Here is a 16353-nt window from a genome sequence, read left to right as displayed (position 1 = left end):
GTGAATGTCCTTGAGTGGCCCAGCCAAAACCCAGACTTGAACCCAATTAAACACCTGTGAGGAGACCAAAAGTTCATTAACGCTCCCCATCCAGTCTGACTGAAATTGAAAAGATCGTCAAGAAAGAATATGGAGAAACTCCATGTGGGCAAAGCTGGTAGAGACATACCCAGAAATACTCTGATCTGATATCACTGCCAGAGGTGTTTATACAAAGTGAATAAAGGGTCCAAACACTTGCATGAAATGTACCTAGCATTTGTTTTTGCTTTGTCATTATGGGGTACTGTATGTAGATTGATGGGAAATTAAGTGTATAGTACAACAAAATGTGGAGAAAGTGAAGGGGTGTAAATACTTTCTGGGGGCCATGTATGACCATGACACTAATCAGCTGCTTCTGAGCTAACATGCTTAATTCTACCATGGATTTATATATACTGTACCAGCTTACAAAAGCACAAGGTAGTATTTAGCACTCACTTCTGAACATGAAAATGATAGCTTGTAAATCTTCTGCTGCGAAAACGGCAAAATACATAGAAATTGGACTTGATAAACCACATTGTTGGCTGGTTCTAATGAACAACTTGTTTCAGATTTGATTTATATCTGCTGTTTTTGATCAGATTTTTGGACTGCGCCCATCTTTTCTTCCCCAAGGTCTGCGGTTCGCCCTACGTCTTTACCTCATCTTCTCTTTTCTCTCTCTTCCTCCTCCCTGTTGTCATGTCCTGTATCTGTTGTGAGGGATCTTCTCCTGTCACCTGGCCGTGATGTGACATTTCTATGATGTATGTGATATGACTTTAGTACAAAAGATGTCCTGTATTTTACACGAGTGATGTACAGAGCTTTCCCTCCCCTCAGAGAGGTGTGTGTGGTGTGTGTGTGTGTGTGTGTGTGTGTGGGGTCTGTCTGTCTTCGGAGCCTTGTGAAAGAAATATGAGCATATCTCTCATCTTCAGAGGATGCGGAGACTTGGCCTCTATTGGTTGACCTGTCATTATATATTGCTTGTTTTTTGCTCTTGAAGCACTTTGCGATTCTATGAAAAGGGCTATAGAAGTTCAATAAATTATTATTATTATCATCTGTCTAGCTGTCTTATGTGTAAGGCGGGGGATGAAGCTGTGTGGGGATTATATTTGTGTGGGGATTATTCTTGTATGGGGATGAAGGCGCATGCGTCGGTGTGTCATACTGGTGTGTTGCAGGTATGATGTTGGGAGGAGGCTGTGGCCGAGAGTTGGCCCATTGGATCATCCATGGACGTCCTGAAAAGGACATGTACGGCTATGACATCAGGTATGGACACAGAAAACAAATGTACCATTCCCCAGCAGCATGGATGGCCATCACATCTAAATGTTTGAACACATTACAAAGGAAGTGCTGAAATCTGTCTTTTGAATTGCTTATGTTTTGATAGTGACTTTATAGTGAATGGTGTTTTTCGTTCTCCAAATCAGTTTAAATGGCTATTGCCCAGGCCGTTTGCCATGGTGCCTTTGCAAATTGGGCATCTTTTGAAGTTCAAGTGGCTGTGGCCTCTGCACACACGCAAATACAACACACATGCTAACACACCCAAATACAGTGCAACACACATGCTAACACACCCAAATACAGTACAACACACATGCTAACACGCCTAAATACAGTATAACACACGTTAACACACCCAAATACAGTACAACAAACATGCTAACACGCCCAAATACAGTACAACACACGTTAACACACCCAAATACAGTACAACACACTTGTTAACACGCCCAAATACAGTACCACACACGTTAACACACCCAAATACTGTACAACACACATGCTAACATGCCCAAATACAGTAAAACACACGTTAACACACCCAAATCCAGTACAACACATGTTAACACACCCAAATACAGTACGATACACACATGTTAACACACCCAAATACAGTAAAACACACATGCTAACACACCCAAATACAGTACAACACACATGCTAACACGCCTAAATACAGTACAACAAACATGCTAACACGCCCAAATACAGTACAACACACGTTAACACACCCAAATACAGTACAACACACTTGTTAACACGCCCAAATACAGTACCACACACGTTAACACACCCAAATACTGTACAACACACATGCTAACATGCCCAAATACAGTAAAACACACGTTAACACACCCAAATCCAGTACAACACATGTTAACACACCCAAATACAGTACGATACACACATGTTAACACACCCAAATACAGTAAAACACACATGCTAACACACCCAAATACAGTACAACACACATGTTAACACACCCAAATACAGTACAACACACATGCTAACACACCCAAATACAGTAAAACACACTTGCTAACACACCCAAATACAGTAAAACACACATGCTAACACACCCAAATACAGTACAAAACAACCTTTGGTCTCTCCCCTAGGCGGTTCCACCAGTCCCTCACAGACAATAGCAGGTGGATCAGGGAGCGGAGCCATGAGTCTTATGCTAAGAACTACTCGGTTGTGTTCCCCTTTGATGAGCCCTTGGCCTCCCGTAACATGAGGACCGACCCCTTCCACAAGGTAGCACCTGTCTGGTCATTGGCTCTGTGTTTTTTCTGTGAGGTACCAAAGTATTTTTCTGGCTGAGACACTAGCCTATGTGTCACACAAAAAATATTGTATTGCTGGACAAACAGGTTTAATTCACCTGGGTGTTTATAAAGGAAAGCATTTCCACAGGAGAGAGCAGAGGACTGGCGGGGAGACAAGAGGGAATAGAGAAAAGAAAGAGAAGATGGGAAGAGAGGGTTTTTATTCCATTAGCCTCTAACCTCACGGTGTGATTGGCTGATTGACAGAGTAAAGAGATGACATTTAAAGGATACAAAACCTAAGTGCCTCCTCTCTCTTATATGGTGACATACATCAATACCAAATGGTAGAAGTATGGTTTCCATACCCCTAGCCATGTCGTTTTGAAGGAGGTGACACTTTATGAAACCATTAGAATAATGACAGCTGCACCCTTTAACTGAAACGTACGTGTTTGTGCGAGCATGCGTGTGTGCATGTCGCACTTCTTGCCAAGCTACGGTTTAAAGATAATACTGTAGTGTTTGAGGGTTTCCAAAAATACCACTTACTGACACCCTGTCCCACCTCTCCTCTAGCCAGGTTTCTGTGGTGAGCAGTTCATCCTGCTCAATAAAAGCCTCATGAATTATAGCTAGCTAGCAATAAAGCTGTTAGTCGTTCATCTATGACCAGGTGTCTCTTCTAAGATGACTCCTAATTGAAACACTTATCCTTAAATTTGTTTTAAGACTTATGAAAACAAATACAGATTATCTTTGTGTGTGAGTGTCCATGTTTGTGTGAGTGCAAATGTTGAGTTATAAATATATGGTATGCACAAAAACGGAAAACACGCACACATTCCATCAACATGCACAGGAATCATTACTCTGGAACACCATCAGAAAGCACCCCGAGTTTAAAACCACTTCATCTCACTGCAAAAAACAGTGGTTTTGTCTGCTGTTCTGGCCGGCTGTTTATCCATTTGAGGAATTAAGGTGTATTATGGGATCAAATCAGTGCTGCCCTCCGCTAGATGGGTTCTCCACTCACACTGATGGAAAGGCTCCATTAGCATGGCAATCAAAACAGCCTCTATTATTTTAGGAACTATATAATTATAGTACAGCAGAATAATTATCATTCTAAAAGCAGGGAAATAATAGTGTTTTCTGGTTGCGAACACAGCAGCCCCTGTGACGCAGGCTTTGCCAAACTCTCATCTCTTCTCCTGCCCAAATGAGCCTTCAGGATCTCATATTGAGGAGGATCGCCTAGCAACCAGGGTTCTAACCATTCTAGGCGCCTGGAAAGAACGAAACGCTATTCTGAGACTCTGAGGAGGAGGAGAGAGTAAGGAGAAGGAGGAGAGTGTGGAAAGGGAGCGAGAGTAGAGAGAAAGAAGGATTAATACTTTATTATGACAAACATTTGCAAGTATATTGATGCTGCAAAAATGTTATCTATTTGTGGTATGCAGCAAACAATGGAAAATAACGGGTAATTGTGTAGGCCAGTGGTATGCAAATCTGTCCCTGATTCAGGGGTTGCAAATCAGACTGGAACTGGCTTTGAGGGCCAAATTTGAATACCACTGGTGTAGGCTAAGGGTTGGCCTATCCACCAACCTGCAAACACTATAAAAAAAGACTTTCTCAACTGTCTCAACATCGATACAAATTTGAGAGGTTGAAATTACACTACTTTTATGTTGGAACCCATTAGTCATTAATTCTAGTATTTATTCTGATGATTGTGTGATGATAATGACAAAAGTGGCACAACGCTTAATAGTAACTGTACCGTGCAAGTAAAGATGACATTAAGATAATGTGGGTTATTTCATTAAAATAAAATAATGCTATTTGCATAACTGGTTTATATGGGGGGGCTGTAGGTAGTGTTCAGAAGTCAGTCAGCTTCCGGAGTGTTGCTGGTTTGCAACCTGGGTCTAATGGGATAACTGGTAGGAAGTGGGCTGGCCGACAGCTTTATAACTAGAAATTCCATATTGTCGGAACTTGAAGGTATCAAATCCAAGATGCACTTTGCCAAAGTTTTGTAAGCACCTCTCCAGAAGCCATTATGTGTGTATGTACGGTGTGTCTTTTGAAGGGGTTGGGCCAAATGCAAGTCAAGATTTGGTTAGGTCTGTGTGCAACTGACCACTGAAGTAATAATTATCTTAATCTGTGGGACCATAGGTTTCTAGGGGCCTGTATGCTAATGCAAGTTATGTGACTGTAGGTGCTGGATGGTATCAGGGTGTGAAGGCTAATTGTAATGCTAACAGTTTTGTGACGTGTCTCTTTAGGTCCTGACGGAGCAGGGCTGCTTTTTTCAGGAGAGACACGGCTGGGAGCGACCAGGATGGTTCAGCCAGGACGGTCCGGTTCCGGTAAGAAAATGCACCTAAATCCTGCTCTTGTCTGTCTGAGCAAGCCACTTAACCGGTAGCAAATATATCAAAGACACCAGTCTCAATTAATAATTACATTTGACATTTCAGTCATTTTATCAAACGCGAATTACCCTGAGTGACTTCCAGGTGGTGCATTCATCTTCAGATAGCTAGTTGAAACAACCACCCCGAGAATATCTTTTCACCTGCTCCTGCAGCTTTACTCAGTGAAGGAAGCATATCATTGTGAACGATTGAAGCGCTAGCAGACAATACAAACATTCTTTCACAATCCTGTCAGTGCCGAGGCTATAACAAGGGGCTGTAGGAACAGGCATCTTTATGAACTCTGATCCCTTTAAGTAGGATGTTTAAAATGCGAAGCACACACAGTGATGGGTAAACACAAATAATGCACAACAGATACCGGATCCGTCCCCAGTATGTGTCGGAAACTGGGACAAATCTGAGGTGCCGGATTCTGTTCGGGCAGGATCCGTCTCAAATTAAGCACTGACGCTTACTATCTGATCAGTTACTTGCTGAATATCAGGGCTGTACTTAAATTAGGGCAGGAGGTGAAAGTATAAAAAGCATATTTACTGGATGTATTCAAATGAGATGACAACATGTCAGGTCTTCCAGCAAAGTCAAAACCAAGTTTTTCTGAATCAAGCCAGATGATTTTCGGATAATGCTCTACAGACATAACAATGATTGATTTTTCATGCTTTGGTGATACTAATTACACCTTTTCTGCTTGCTTAGGGTGTTGAGTTAAGAATCTTAGATTTCAGAATTCTGACCCAATGTTTGGGTTTGGTGGTTGTAGGTTCTGGACTACGACTGGTACGGGGCCTATGACATCAGCCGGAACCAGAACTACAAATACAACAAGCTGCTTGGCGAGGAGTACACCTTTGACTACCCCCCACATCATCACCTGGTCAGCTTCTGTTGGGACTCTCCACACAGTAAAATCAGATGATTGGCCTTCATCTTGTTCCTTCTAGGTTGATTTTGTGCTGCTATTTGCTTTCCTGGGATCTTGGCTGGGCTACGATAAATCAGTTTGTAACAAAGTTGCTGTAAAAACGGCCCCTGTCCGTATCCCTTAAGGACTTCACATTTCCAGCTTCAGGGTTAGGTTTAGGGGATAACTTAGAATTGAGGAAAAGGGCTGCTTATTTGATCGCATCATGGTGCAGGTCCTAAAATAACAGCGTTGTGTGATGCCTAAACAGCCTCCAGTGTCAGTGCAGACTTGTAGTTTAGTTTTTGGCGTCCTTGACTATGCTGACAGTCCGGCATTGTGTGCCTCCAGATTGCAGGCGAAGCAGCTAGCGAGGTACTGTTGCTCTGGGTCAGAGGTCGTGGGCTGCATAGCCACATGTCGGAGGACGTTGTTTCTGTACCCATAGTTGTCTAGATATTTGTGCATTTCAGTTGTTAGAAATGTACTGTAATTTTTTAATTCAAGTATTTAAAGCATGTGTATGTGTGTGTGTGTGTGTGTGTTTATGTGTCAGATCAAGAACGAGTGTCTGACGTGCAGACATGGCGTCACAGTTTTTAACATGTCCTACTTTGGAAAGTTCTACCTCACCGGGCCAGATGCCAAGAAAGCTGCAGATTGGCTATTCTCCGCAGATGTCAGAAAAGTACCAGGTGGAGTCTTCATGCATGACTTCTGCAGAATGTTTGCATACACAAACGTGCACACACCCACGTACAAACTCACACTCACACACACAACAGGCTGGCCCCTGAATTATGCAGCCCACAATGCCCAGTTTGAGTGGAGAGACAGGACAATTTGATCCATGAATGATCCATGAATTAGCGCAGAGATATGTATTAACTGCCTTACATTAGCTAACGTCTTTTGGTCAGTGTTTTCTGGCCATAACAGCAAAATACAAAATGTAGACCATCTAGGTATCCAGGTATTTTTTTAATATGCAGTCCCTTAAAACTATACTTTCCAAACAAAACAACACTTAATATATAGACTAACAAAGTTACGTTACAGTCTGCAATACATCAAACAAACCTACAGATGCGTTCCAGTGAATCAAAATATCCTTACACCAAGCAAAGTCTGACTAGTGCATCCATAGATGCAAGACATAAAGATTCATCAGGCAATATCCATATTATTATGATAATTTAGTTTTGTTTAGAAAAATGTGCATGTCCTTGTTTTTGTTGTTGTAACTTTCAAAAATTAACTTTTACATGAATGCCATCCTTGTCAAAATGTTGATAATTTGTTCACACCCCTAAACAATATATGTGACTTTTATGCATTTTGTTGTTACAAGTTTGCCACTTATGAAATTGGTTGAAGGAATATTGTTGAGACTCAAGTTGACTAAAGTACAAATTCCACATCGCAATGCTCTCTCTAGACTAGCGCAGATTATTTTTGCCTCAGTGTCTGGGTAAACACAAAATTACTAAAATAAATATTGATTTGTAAGTAATACACATTATTGTAAAATCACAAACAAATTACCCCATCAAATTAACAGTTAAAATGTTCAACTTAAAAAAATCTGTGTAAATCAGGTTGCTATGGCAATGCAAGGGGTGCTGCAACTCTGCAAGCAGGGAGATGTGAAGAGAGCAGACAGCTGCTTTGCATCATGGTTGTGAAAAATATTTGCAAGTAGTTGAACACATTCATGACTACTTTCTATGCTCACAGAAATTACAATGTTTCTCTGAGTTGCTTTTTCTAAGCCTAATATTAGTCATGTTATAACTAGTAGTGTTGGCAATACAACAAGCGTTTCAAATAATCTGACTGTAAATACATCAGTAAATATGTGATGGCAGGTATTCAGGGCAAAACAGATACTAGTGTGTATTTGCAAATTCCTATGTGACACTACTAGCAGAGCAGATAAAAAAGAACTAATCACTTAGTGCATACACATTTCTTTTGTCTTACTTTGCACCTTCCCAACATTTTCTATGAATAGTTTCCTTATTACTGTTACTGTTATGTTACTGTTTTCCTTTTCTGCAGAGTATTTTTTAAATTTCTTTTGTCAACAAATTGGGCAAAAAGTACAGTAAATGTTGCATTCATGTTGAGTCAACAGTGTACCAGTTTGATTCGGTCTTGTGAGGTAAACACTTGTCCTCACCGCAGCTACAAATCACATAGTCAGCTCCTAGTAATCGATTAGTCAAACACATTTAACAACATACAGCTCTGGAAAAAATTAAGAGACCGCTGCACCTTTTTCTTTCCTTTCCAAAAGAGTTGAAAAATAAAGTTTTGAGTGAGGAACAGAAGGGTTCAATTCGCAGTGGTCTCTTAATTTTAACCCTTCTGTTCCTCACTCAAAACTTTACTTTTTTACTTTTTTGGAAAGGAAAGAAAAAGGTACAGTGCTTTCTTATTCTTTTCCGGAGCTGTATGTCCCAAAATATTTTGCAGGACTTCTTACATCAATTTCTATAATGTGCCGTCCCACGTGAAGGCACTGACACACTCCTTGTGTTGTAGGGTCCACTGTGTACACCTGCATGCTGAACCAGAGAGGAGGATCTGAGGCTGATCTCACTGTCAGCAGACTAGAGGCTGGTGCCTCCAACCTGCCCCTCACACCGGAGTCTAACGGTAGGAGGAGAGCAGGGTTGTGTGTACTGTTATCTTCTGTATTCAACAGGGACAATGCCACTTCATCAGCCTTTCAGTGACTATGCCGGTTTTAACAAAATTACAAGTTTTTATCTGGAATCCTTTTGTGTCTGGATTGAGAGGTTATTTGGTGTGACATTCACATTCTTTTACCAGTGATTTACTTTACTCTAACTGAACCTCCATTATTATTATACATACACCAAAGAGCCAAAAGGTTATGACCACTCACAGATGAAACAAATAACGTTAACAAGGGCACATGTCAAGGTCTGGGTAGATTTGATGGTAAGCGAACAATCAGTTCTCATAGTCAACATGTTGGAGCAGGAGTAATGACCTGAGCGACTTTGACAAGGACTGTTATGGGGTGCTCCCGGACAGACGTGGTGAGTACCTACCAACAGTGGTCTGAGGAGGGACAAACCACCATCTGGCGACATGGTGTTGGATATCCAAGGCTCATTGATGCATGAGGGCAACAAAGTCTGTCCTGTCTGCTCCAAACTGACAGAAGGTCTACCAGGTACAAGTCACAAAACATTTTAATGATGAGAGGAATGTGCCACAACACAGTGCATCGCACCCTGATTTGAATGGGGCTGTGTAGCTGCAGACCAGTCAGAGTGCCCATGATGACATGATCACCATTGAAATCATGTGCAATGAGCACACAAGCATCGGAACTGGATCTCGGAGCAGTGGAAGAAGGTCATCTTGTCTGATGAGTCCCGCTTTCATTTCTATCACGTGGATGGCCATGTACGTGTACGCCGTTTACCTGGGGAAGAAGACGACAAGCCTGCTCTGGGCAATGTTCTGCTGGGAAACCCTGGGTCCAGTTATTCATGTGGACATTTGACACATGCCACCTACCTAAACATAGTTACAGACCAGATACACCCCTTCATGGCGATGGTATTCTCTGATGGCAGAGGCCTCTTTCAGCAGGATAATATGCACTGTGCACACTGTCTGGGAATGGTTTGAGGAATATGACAAGTTCAAGGTGTTGCCCTGGCCTCAATTCCTCAGATTTCAATCCAATTGAGCATATGTGGGATGTGCTGGACCGACAAGTCTGATCCAAGGTGGCTCCACCTCGCAACTTACAGAATCTGCTGCTAGAGTTTATGCCTTGGTTCGGCACTGTTTTGGCAGCAAGCGGCAGACCAACAGCATATTAGGCAGGTGGTCATAATGTTTTGGCTCATCAGTGTATATACAGTACCAGTCAAATGTTTTGACACACCCACTCATTCAGAGACATCAAGACTATTGATTGAAAGCGTGGTCTGCCTTACCTTTGTTCTGTCACCGTCTTGAGACACCTAAAACCTTAATTTAGGCATTCTGTGCATGTGGGCATGTTAGTTTGTACATGCATGTGTGCATGCGTCCATGTGTCAAACCTTCAGCTACACTGTGGTAACTGTCAGCTTTGTTGTGGTAATGATGAGGTTGTGAGTGATTTGATTGCATGCAATATCATTTGAGCCTGATTTGGGAAAAGTGTATTGTAGATAGTTTTCCTGTGAATTTATTTCATTATAATTTAGAGGAAGCAGGAACATTTTGGTGGTGGACAACTATCTACAGTAGCAGACTCTTTAGCCCTTTATTCAAGTAACACTTTAATGCCTTTGCCAACAGAGCTTTTTTCAGTGCTTAAGTTCCGCTGTGTTTGTTCTGACTTCAAGCCTATACACTCACGAGATTAGGCAAGCACCTTTGGTAGTGTCATGAATTTCTGTTAACAATTATAATTATCATGGAACACAAGCAGTCTGCACGTTAGGCAGCTCATTTAAATTCTTATTAAATATAAGTAAGCCTTATTTCTTAAGTGTTTTTGGGAACGTTTTTACAAGTTCCGGCTTTTCTTATGTGATCAACTGACCAAGTTCAGGGCACACCAACCAGATAGCACTAGAACCACCTACTCTAACCCCAAACAATTCTTAAATTTAATTCTGAACATAAACAGGTTGGCCCCAAACACAATCCATTAGTCTTAGTCTAAACAGTAACAACAACTCAAATAGTAACAAAATAAACAGCATCAAGGCAAGGCAACTCAAAACCTTCCTTTAGAGGTGTAATGGTACGCTGAATTCATGGTTCAGTACGTAATGGTATGCTAAATTCATGGTTCAGTACGTAATGGTATGCTAAATTCATGGTTCAGTACGTAATGGTATGCTAAATTCATGGTTCAGTACGTAATGGTATGCTAAATTCATGGTTCAGTACGTAATGGTATGCTAAATTCACGGTTCGGTGCATACCAGAAATGTTAAGTCACAGTTCTATACGATTTCGGTACAGTGGAAAAATATATGCAAAACATAACATTTCTTAAAATGTATTATCAAGTTATACATTTTGCCCATTGCCACTGTAGTTAAAGATGCACTAGTTAAAAAACAATTACAGCATTTTGCAAATACTCACCGGTGAGAAAGCGGTTCTGCACCAATGCCTTATAATACAATAATATGAAAAATAGAATTACCTTTTCTTAAATAAGCGCTAACTCAGACTTCATTCACCTGATTCAAATTGAAGACATAATGATAGGTTGATTACATCACTCAAGTGTGTAAGTGGTTGTGCAACATTTAAAACAGGTGTGTGAGTGCTTGGGGCAAAAACAAAAACGTGCACCCCTTTGGGTCCCGAGGACCAGGATTGGGAAACGCTGCTCTAGCTGACGTTTTACATTTCTTACAGTAAGCAAATTTTGCTCATGCGCTAGGCTACTTCAGCTAAGTTCCGTCTCTGGGGAAAACTCTGAGTTTCTAATATTAGACTATATTAATTCGGAACACAACATGTACCGAACCGAATGTCCTGTACCGAATGATACGTGTACCATTAAATCTTTGAGGGGGGGAAATAAAAAACTCAATATGCAAATATGCATTGTTTTCAGACCTCAAAACATTCATATTCATTTTTCAACTTAGGAAGAGTTCAGAAATCAATATTTGGTGGAATAACACTGATTTTTAATCACAGCTCTCATTCGTCTTTGCATGCTCTCCACCAGTCTGTCCTATTGCTGTTGGGTGACTTTATGCCACTCCTGGCACAAAAATGCTAGTAGCTCGGCTTTGTTTGATGGCTTGTGTCCATCCATCTTCCTCTTGATCAAATTCCAGAGGTTTTCAATGGGATTCAGGTCTTGTGATTGGGCTGGCCATGACAGGGTCTTGATCTGGTGGTCCTCCATCCACACCTTGGTTAGTATGGCTGTGTGGCATGGAGCATTGTCCTGCTGGAAAAACCAATTCTCAGAGGTGGGGAACATTGTCAGATTAGAAGGAAGCAGGTCTTCTTCCAGGATAACCTTGTACTTGGCTTGATTCATGCATCCTTCACAAAGACAAATCTGCCCGATGCCAGTCTTGCTGAAGCATCCCCAGATCATCACTGATCCTCCACCAAATTTCAAAGTGAGTGCGAGACGCTGGCTTGTAGGCCTCTCCAGGTCTCTGTCTAACAATTAGACGAACAGGTGTTGGGCAAAGCTGAAATTTAGACTCATCAGAGAAGATGACCTTACTCCATTCCTTGACAGTCCAATCCTTATGGTCTTTTGCAGACTACAGCCTGGCTCTTCTTTACATCTCATTGATGAAGGGCTTTTTTCTAGCTTTACACAACTTCAGGCCTGCGCCTAGGAGCCTGTTTTGAACCATTCTCGCCGTGCACTTCACCTCAGCTGCTGTTTGCCATTTTTTTTGCAGGTCACTTGATATCATCCTACTGTTGTTGAGTGACATTTGAATTAGTTGACGGTCATCTCGGTCAGTGAACAGTCGTTTTCGCCCTCTGCCAGTCTGTAGCTTTGTTGTCCCCAATGTCTGTTGCTTGACCTTGTTCTTATGAACTGCCATCTTTGAAATTATTAGGATGGAAGCAACCCGACGCTCACTGTATCCCTCTGCCAGTAAAGACAGAATTTAACTATTATTTTCCTCACTAAAAGCTTTTCCTTTCAAATCTTATATCTGCACCCACAGTCATTGGAGGAAACTAAACTGTTAGCAACAGCGACCCAGAATGCCTATACTACACTGCTCAAAAAAATTAAGGAAACATGTAAAAATCGGGTCTCAATGAAGGAAATATATTAAAGATCAAAATTGCTGTTCATGGTGTTATTTGTTGAAAACCAAATGACGTAACAACAGTCAATGGAAACCAAAATCACCAACTGACTCGGGTGGATTCAAAATCAAAGTAAACAATTTAAATCACAAGTTGTTCCAACTTGCAGGAATTTCATCACGGCAACTCATAATGTGACTCAGTAGTATGTATGACCCCCACGTGCCTGTATGCACTCCCAACAACGTCTGGAGACGGCAGGTGGTGTCCTGGGGGATTTCCTCCCAGACCTGGATCAAGGCATCAGTGAGCCCTTGGACAGTCTGTGGCTCTGCTTTGTGGCGTCAGATGCCCTGATACATAACATCCCAGAGGTTCTTGATTGGATTCAGGTTTGGGGAACGTAAGGGCCAGTCAATGGCATCAATGCTTTCATCCTGGAACTGCCTACACACTCTGGCCACATGAGGCCTGGCATTGTCCTGCACCTGGAGGAATCCAGGGCCCACTGCACCAGTTTAAGGTCTGATGATGGGTCTGAGGATTTCATCCCGATACCTAACAGCTGTCAGGGTACCATTGGCTAGCACATGGAAGTCTGTGCGACCCTCTAAGGATATGCCTCTCCAAACCATCACTGACCCACCGCCAAACCAGTCATGCTGGATAATGTTGCAGGCAGCATAACGTTCACCATGGCATTCCCAGACTCTTTCCCATCTGTCACATTGCTCATTGTGAACCTGCTCTAATCTGTGAAGCAAACAGGGCGCCAATGGCGGACCTCCCAATTCTGGTGTTCTCTGGCGAATGCCAATCGAGCTGCACAGTGCTGGGCTGTGAGCACATGTCCTACTAGATAACGTCAGGCTCTCATGCCACCTTCATGGAGTCTGTTTCTGACAGTTTGGTCACCACACCAGCACACTTGTAGCTTCCATTTTTTAGGGCTCTGGCAGTGCTCCTCCTGTTCCTCCTTGCACAAAGGAGCAGATACCGGTCCTGCTGGTGGATTGATGCCCTTCTTCTCCTCGTGTAAAGGCCCGTCTCCTGGTATCTGCATGCTCTTCAGACTGTACTGGGACACACAGCAAACCTTCTTGCGAAGGTATATATGGATGTGCCATCCTGAAGGAACTGGACTACCTGTGCAAACTTAATGAGCTGCCGGTACCGCCTCATGCTACTAGTAGTGACAAGGACACAAAATGCAAAACTAGAGAAGAATCAGTCAGGAAGGATAAGCAGAGAGCAATTGTCTCAAATGCACAACCATTCCCTTTGTGGGGGTTGTCTTGCTGTTGCCTCTCCAGTGCACCTGTTGTCACTTTCATTTGGATCAAAACAGTTGACATGCTTCCGAACTAGACAGATTGATATAAGTTTAATTGACTTGGTGTTATACTGTGTATTTACTCAAGCGAAGCTAAATGGACATAGCATAAGGCTTAGTTAGTTCAAATATGGAAAAGGCTGCATTCAATACATAAGGCAAGGACATGAGAAGGTGTAAAGCAATTCTCAGAGGACTATGTAAAAATCTACTGAAGGACAAATCAGTCATTATAAGCTCATCCACATTAGTGACCTGAAACTTTTCCTCAGACTATTTTCAGGGTTGAACTCAGTACGTTGCCTCTAGTCAGAGTACCTTGAAGTGCACCGCTAAGTCATGTTTGTAAGAATGCTTGGGGTGTGATCAGAATGACGCGTGGAATATATTTGATGGATTTTTTTTCTCACCTGGAATCGATGAGTACAGGCTTTTTTTTTGCTACCTTGAAGTTTTGCTACCTTGCCTAATCTTATTCCGCTAGTATTATGAACACAGAAAATGCAACGCAGGGAAGTATTATCAGTGCAAAATGGTCCGGAATGTTATTCACTGCTTTGTAAACAAGCTGCTTGTTCTCCAGTCAACTTAAATAAGAGTCAAAAGAAAACAAATGGAAATCTGAACATCTCTGAAGGGATGTTTGGAGGGCATTGATTTTTTAGTTTCTTTCTGTAATGTGGAAGATGTTGGGGGGACGTGTGAGTATGCGCATGCATGTGCGTGTGTGTGTGTGTCTGAACTGTCAGTCGACAGAGCTCAAGCCTCTAACTCTCTGTCCTGAAATATTAAAACGGTTGTTATGCTACAGTAACTGAGTGCAGCTAAGGCAGAAAAATAAGCGAACTGAGACAGGAAGTGTGTGTGTGTGTGTAGTTCAGTAAAGTGCCTGTCTGGCCTTTTGTCTGTCTGCCTGTCCCTCTGTGTATGTCTTCTATGCTTTTATGTTTAATGTATGAAATATTCTCTTGAAATTTCAATTCTGAGGAGCTTTTCTTGGTTTGTTTTTACATTGCCTAATCAGAAAGATATAAAGTTAAAGTCTGGACTTTGAGTCAACTATTCTGATGTAGACTTTCTCAATGGTTTTGTCTTGCTTTAGAGACGTAGAAATAGTTTTCCTGGCTGATATGAATCGACAACAGTTTTCCGGAGGTGTTCAGGAGTTTGTTTTGATCCCGACATGATGTGGACTTTGGAACCTGTGTGCTGACAACTTCTATCTAATGGCAAAAGAGGTCTTCAACCCTCACCTCCGGCAACCCAGGCGTTTCTCTGTTTTCTTGGGCCTGAACCAGCACACCTGATGATTAGCTGACAAGTCTAATCAGGTGTCTAGCTCTGGAATATAATTGAATACATGGAACAGCTGGTGGTCTCTGAGGTGAGGGTTGAACACCTCTGAGACAAAATTACTAAATTGGCTAAGGTTTAATAATCAGACTTGATTTGGGCCAACAAGGTATTCAGACACCTGGCTACAATAATCCCTTCCATTGGATTGTGTGAGTGTATATATACAGTATCTCACAAAAGTGAGTACACCCCTCACATTTTTGCAAATATTTGATTATATCTTTTCATGTGACAACACTGAAGAAATTACACTTTGCTACAATGTTAAGTAGTGAGTGTACAGCTTGTATAACAGTGTACATTTGCTGTCCCCTCAAAATAACTCAACACACAGCCATTAATGTCTAAACTGCTGGCAACAAAAGGTACACCCCTAAGTGAAAATTTCCAAATTGGGGCCAATTAGCCATTTTCCCTCCCCGGTGTCATGTGTCTCGTTAGTATTACAAGGTCTCAGGTGTGAATGGGGAGCAGGTGCGTTAAATTTGGTGTCATCGCTCTCTCACTCCCTCATACTGGTCACTGGAAGTTCAACATGGCACCTCATGCCAAAGAACTCTCTGAGGATCTGAAAAAAAGAATTGTTACTCTACATAAAGATGGCCTAGGCTATAAGAAGATTGCCAAGACCCTGAAACTGAGCTGCAGCACGGTGGCAAAGACCATACAGCGGTTAAACAGGGCAGGTTACACTCAGAACAGGCCTTGCCATGGTCGACCAAAGAAGTTGAGTGCACATGCTCAGTGTCATATCCAGAGGTTGTCTTTGGGAAATAGATGTATGAGTGCTGCCAGCATTGCTGCCAAGGTTGAAGGGGTGGGGGGTCAGCCTGTCAGTGCTCAGACCATACGCGGCACACTGCATCAAATTGGTCTGCATGGCTGTCGTCCCAGAAGGAAGCCTCT

At 42.1% G+C, this 16353-nt stretch overlaps 1 protein-coding gene across 2 annotated transcripts in view; it reads left to right on the top strand.

The window, feature by feature from the left end:
* sardh (sarcosine dehydrogenase) overlaps positions 1-16353 on the top strand; it is a 69814-nt gene that overhangs the window by 34761 nt on the left and 18700 nt on the right. For both annotated transcript variants that reach the window (XM_010877356.4, XM_010877357.5), the window contains exons 11-16: positions 1218-1308; positions 2448-2589; positions 4901-4984; positions 5820-5933; positions 6517-6655; positions 8508-8621. In XM_010877356.4, the coding sequence (XP_010875658.2) occupies positions 1218-1308; positions 2448-2589; positions 4901-4984; positions 5820-5933; positions 6517-6655; positions 8508-8621 (684 nt within the window). The remainder of the gene's footprint in view (positions 1-1217; positions 1309-2447; positions 2590-4900; positions 4985-5819; positions 5934-6516; positions 6656-8507; positions 8622-16353) is intronic.

This window comes from Esox lucius, chromosome 14 (assembly GCF_011004845.1).
Source record: "Esox lucius isolate fEsoLuc1 chromosome 14, fEsoLuc1.pri, whole genome shotgun sequence".
NCBI lineage: Eukaryota > Metazoa > Chordata > Actinopteri > Esociformes > Esocidae > Esox > Esox lucius.
This window is presented reverse-complemented; position numbering and strand designations above follow the sequence as displayed.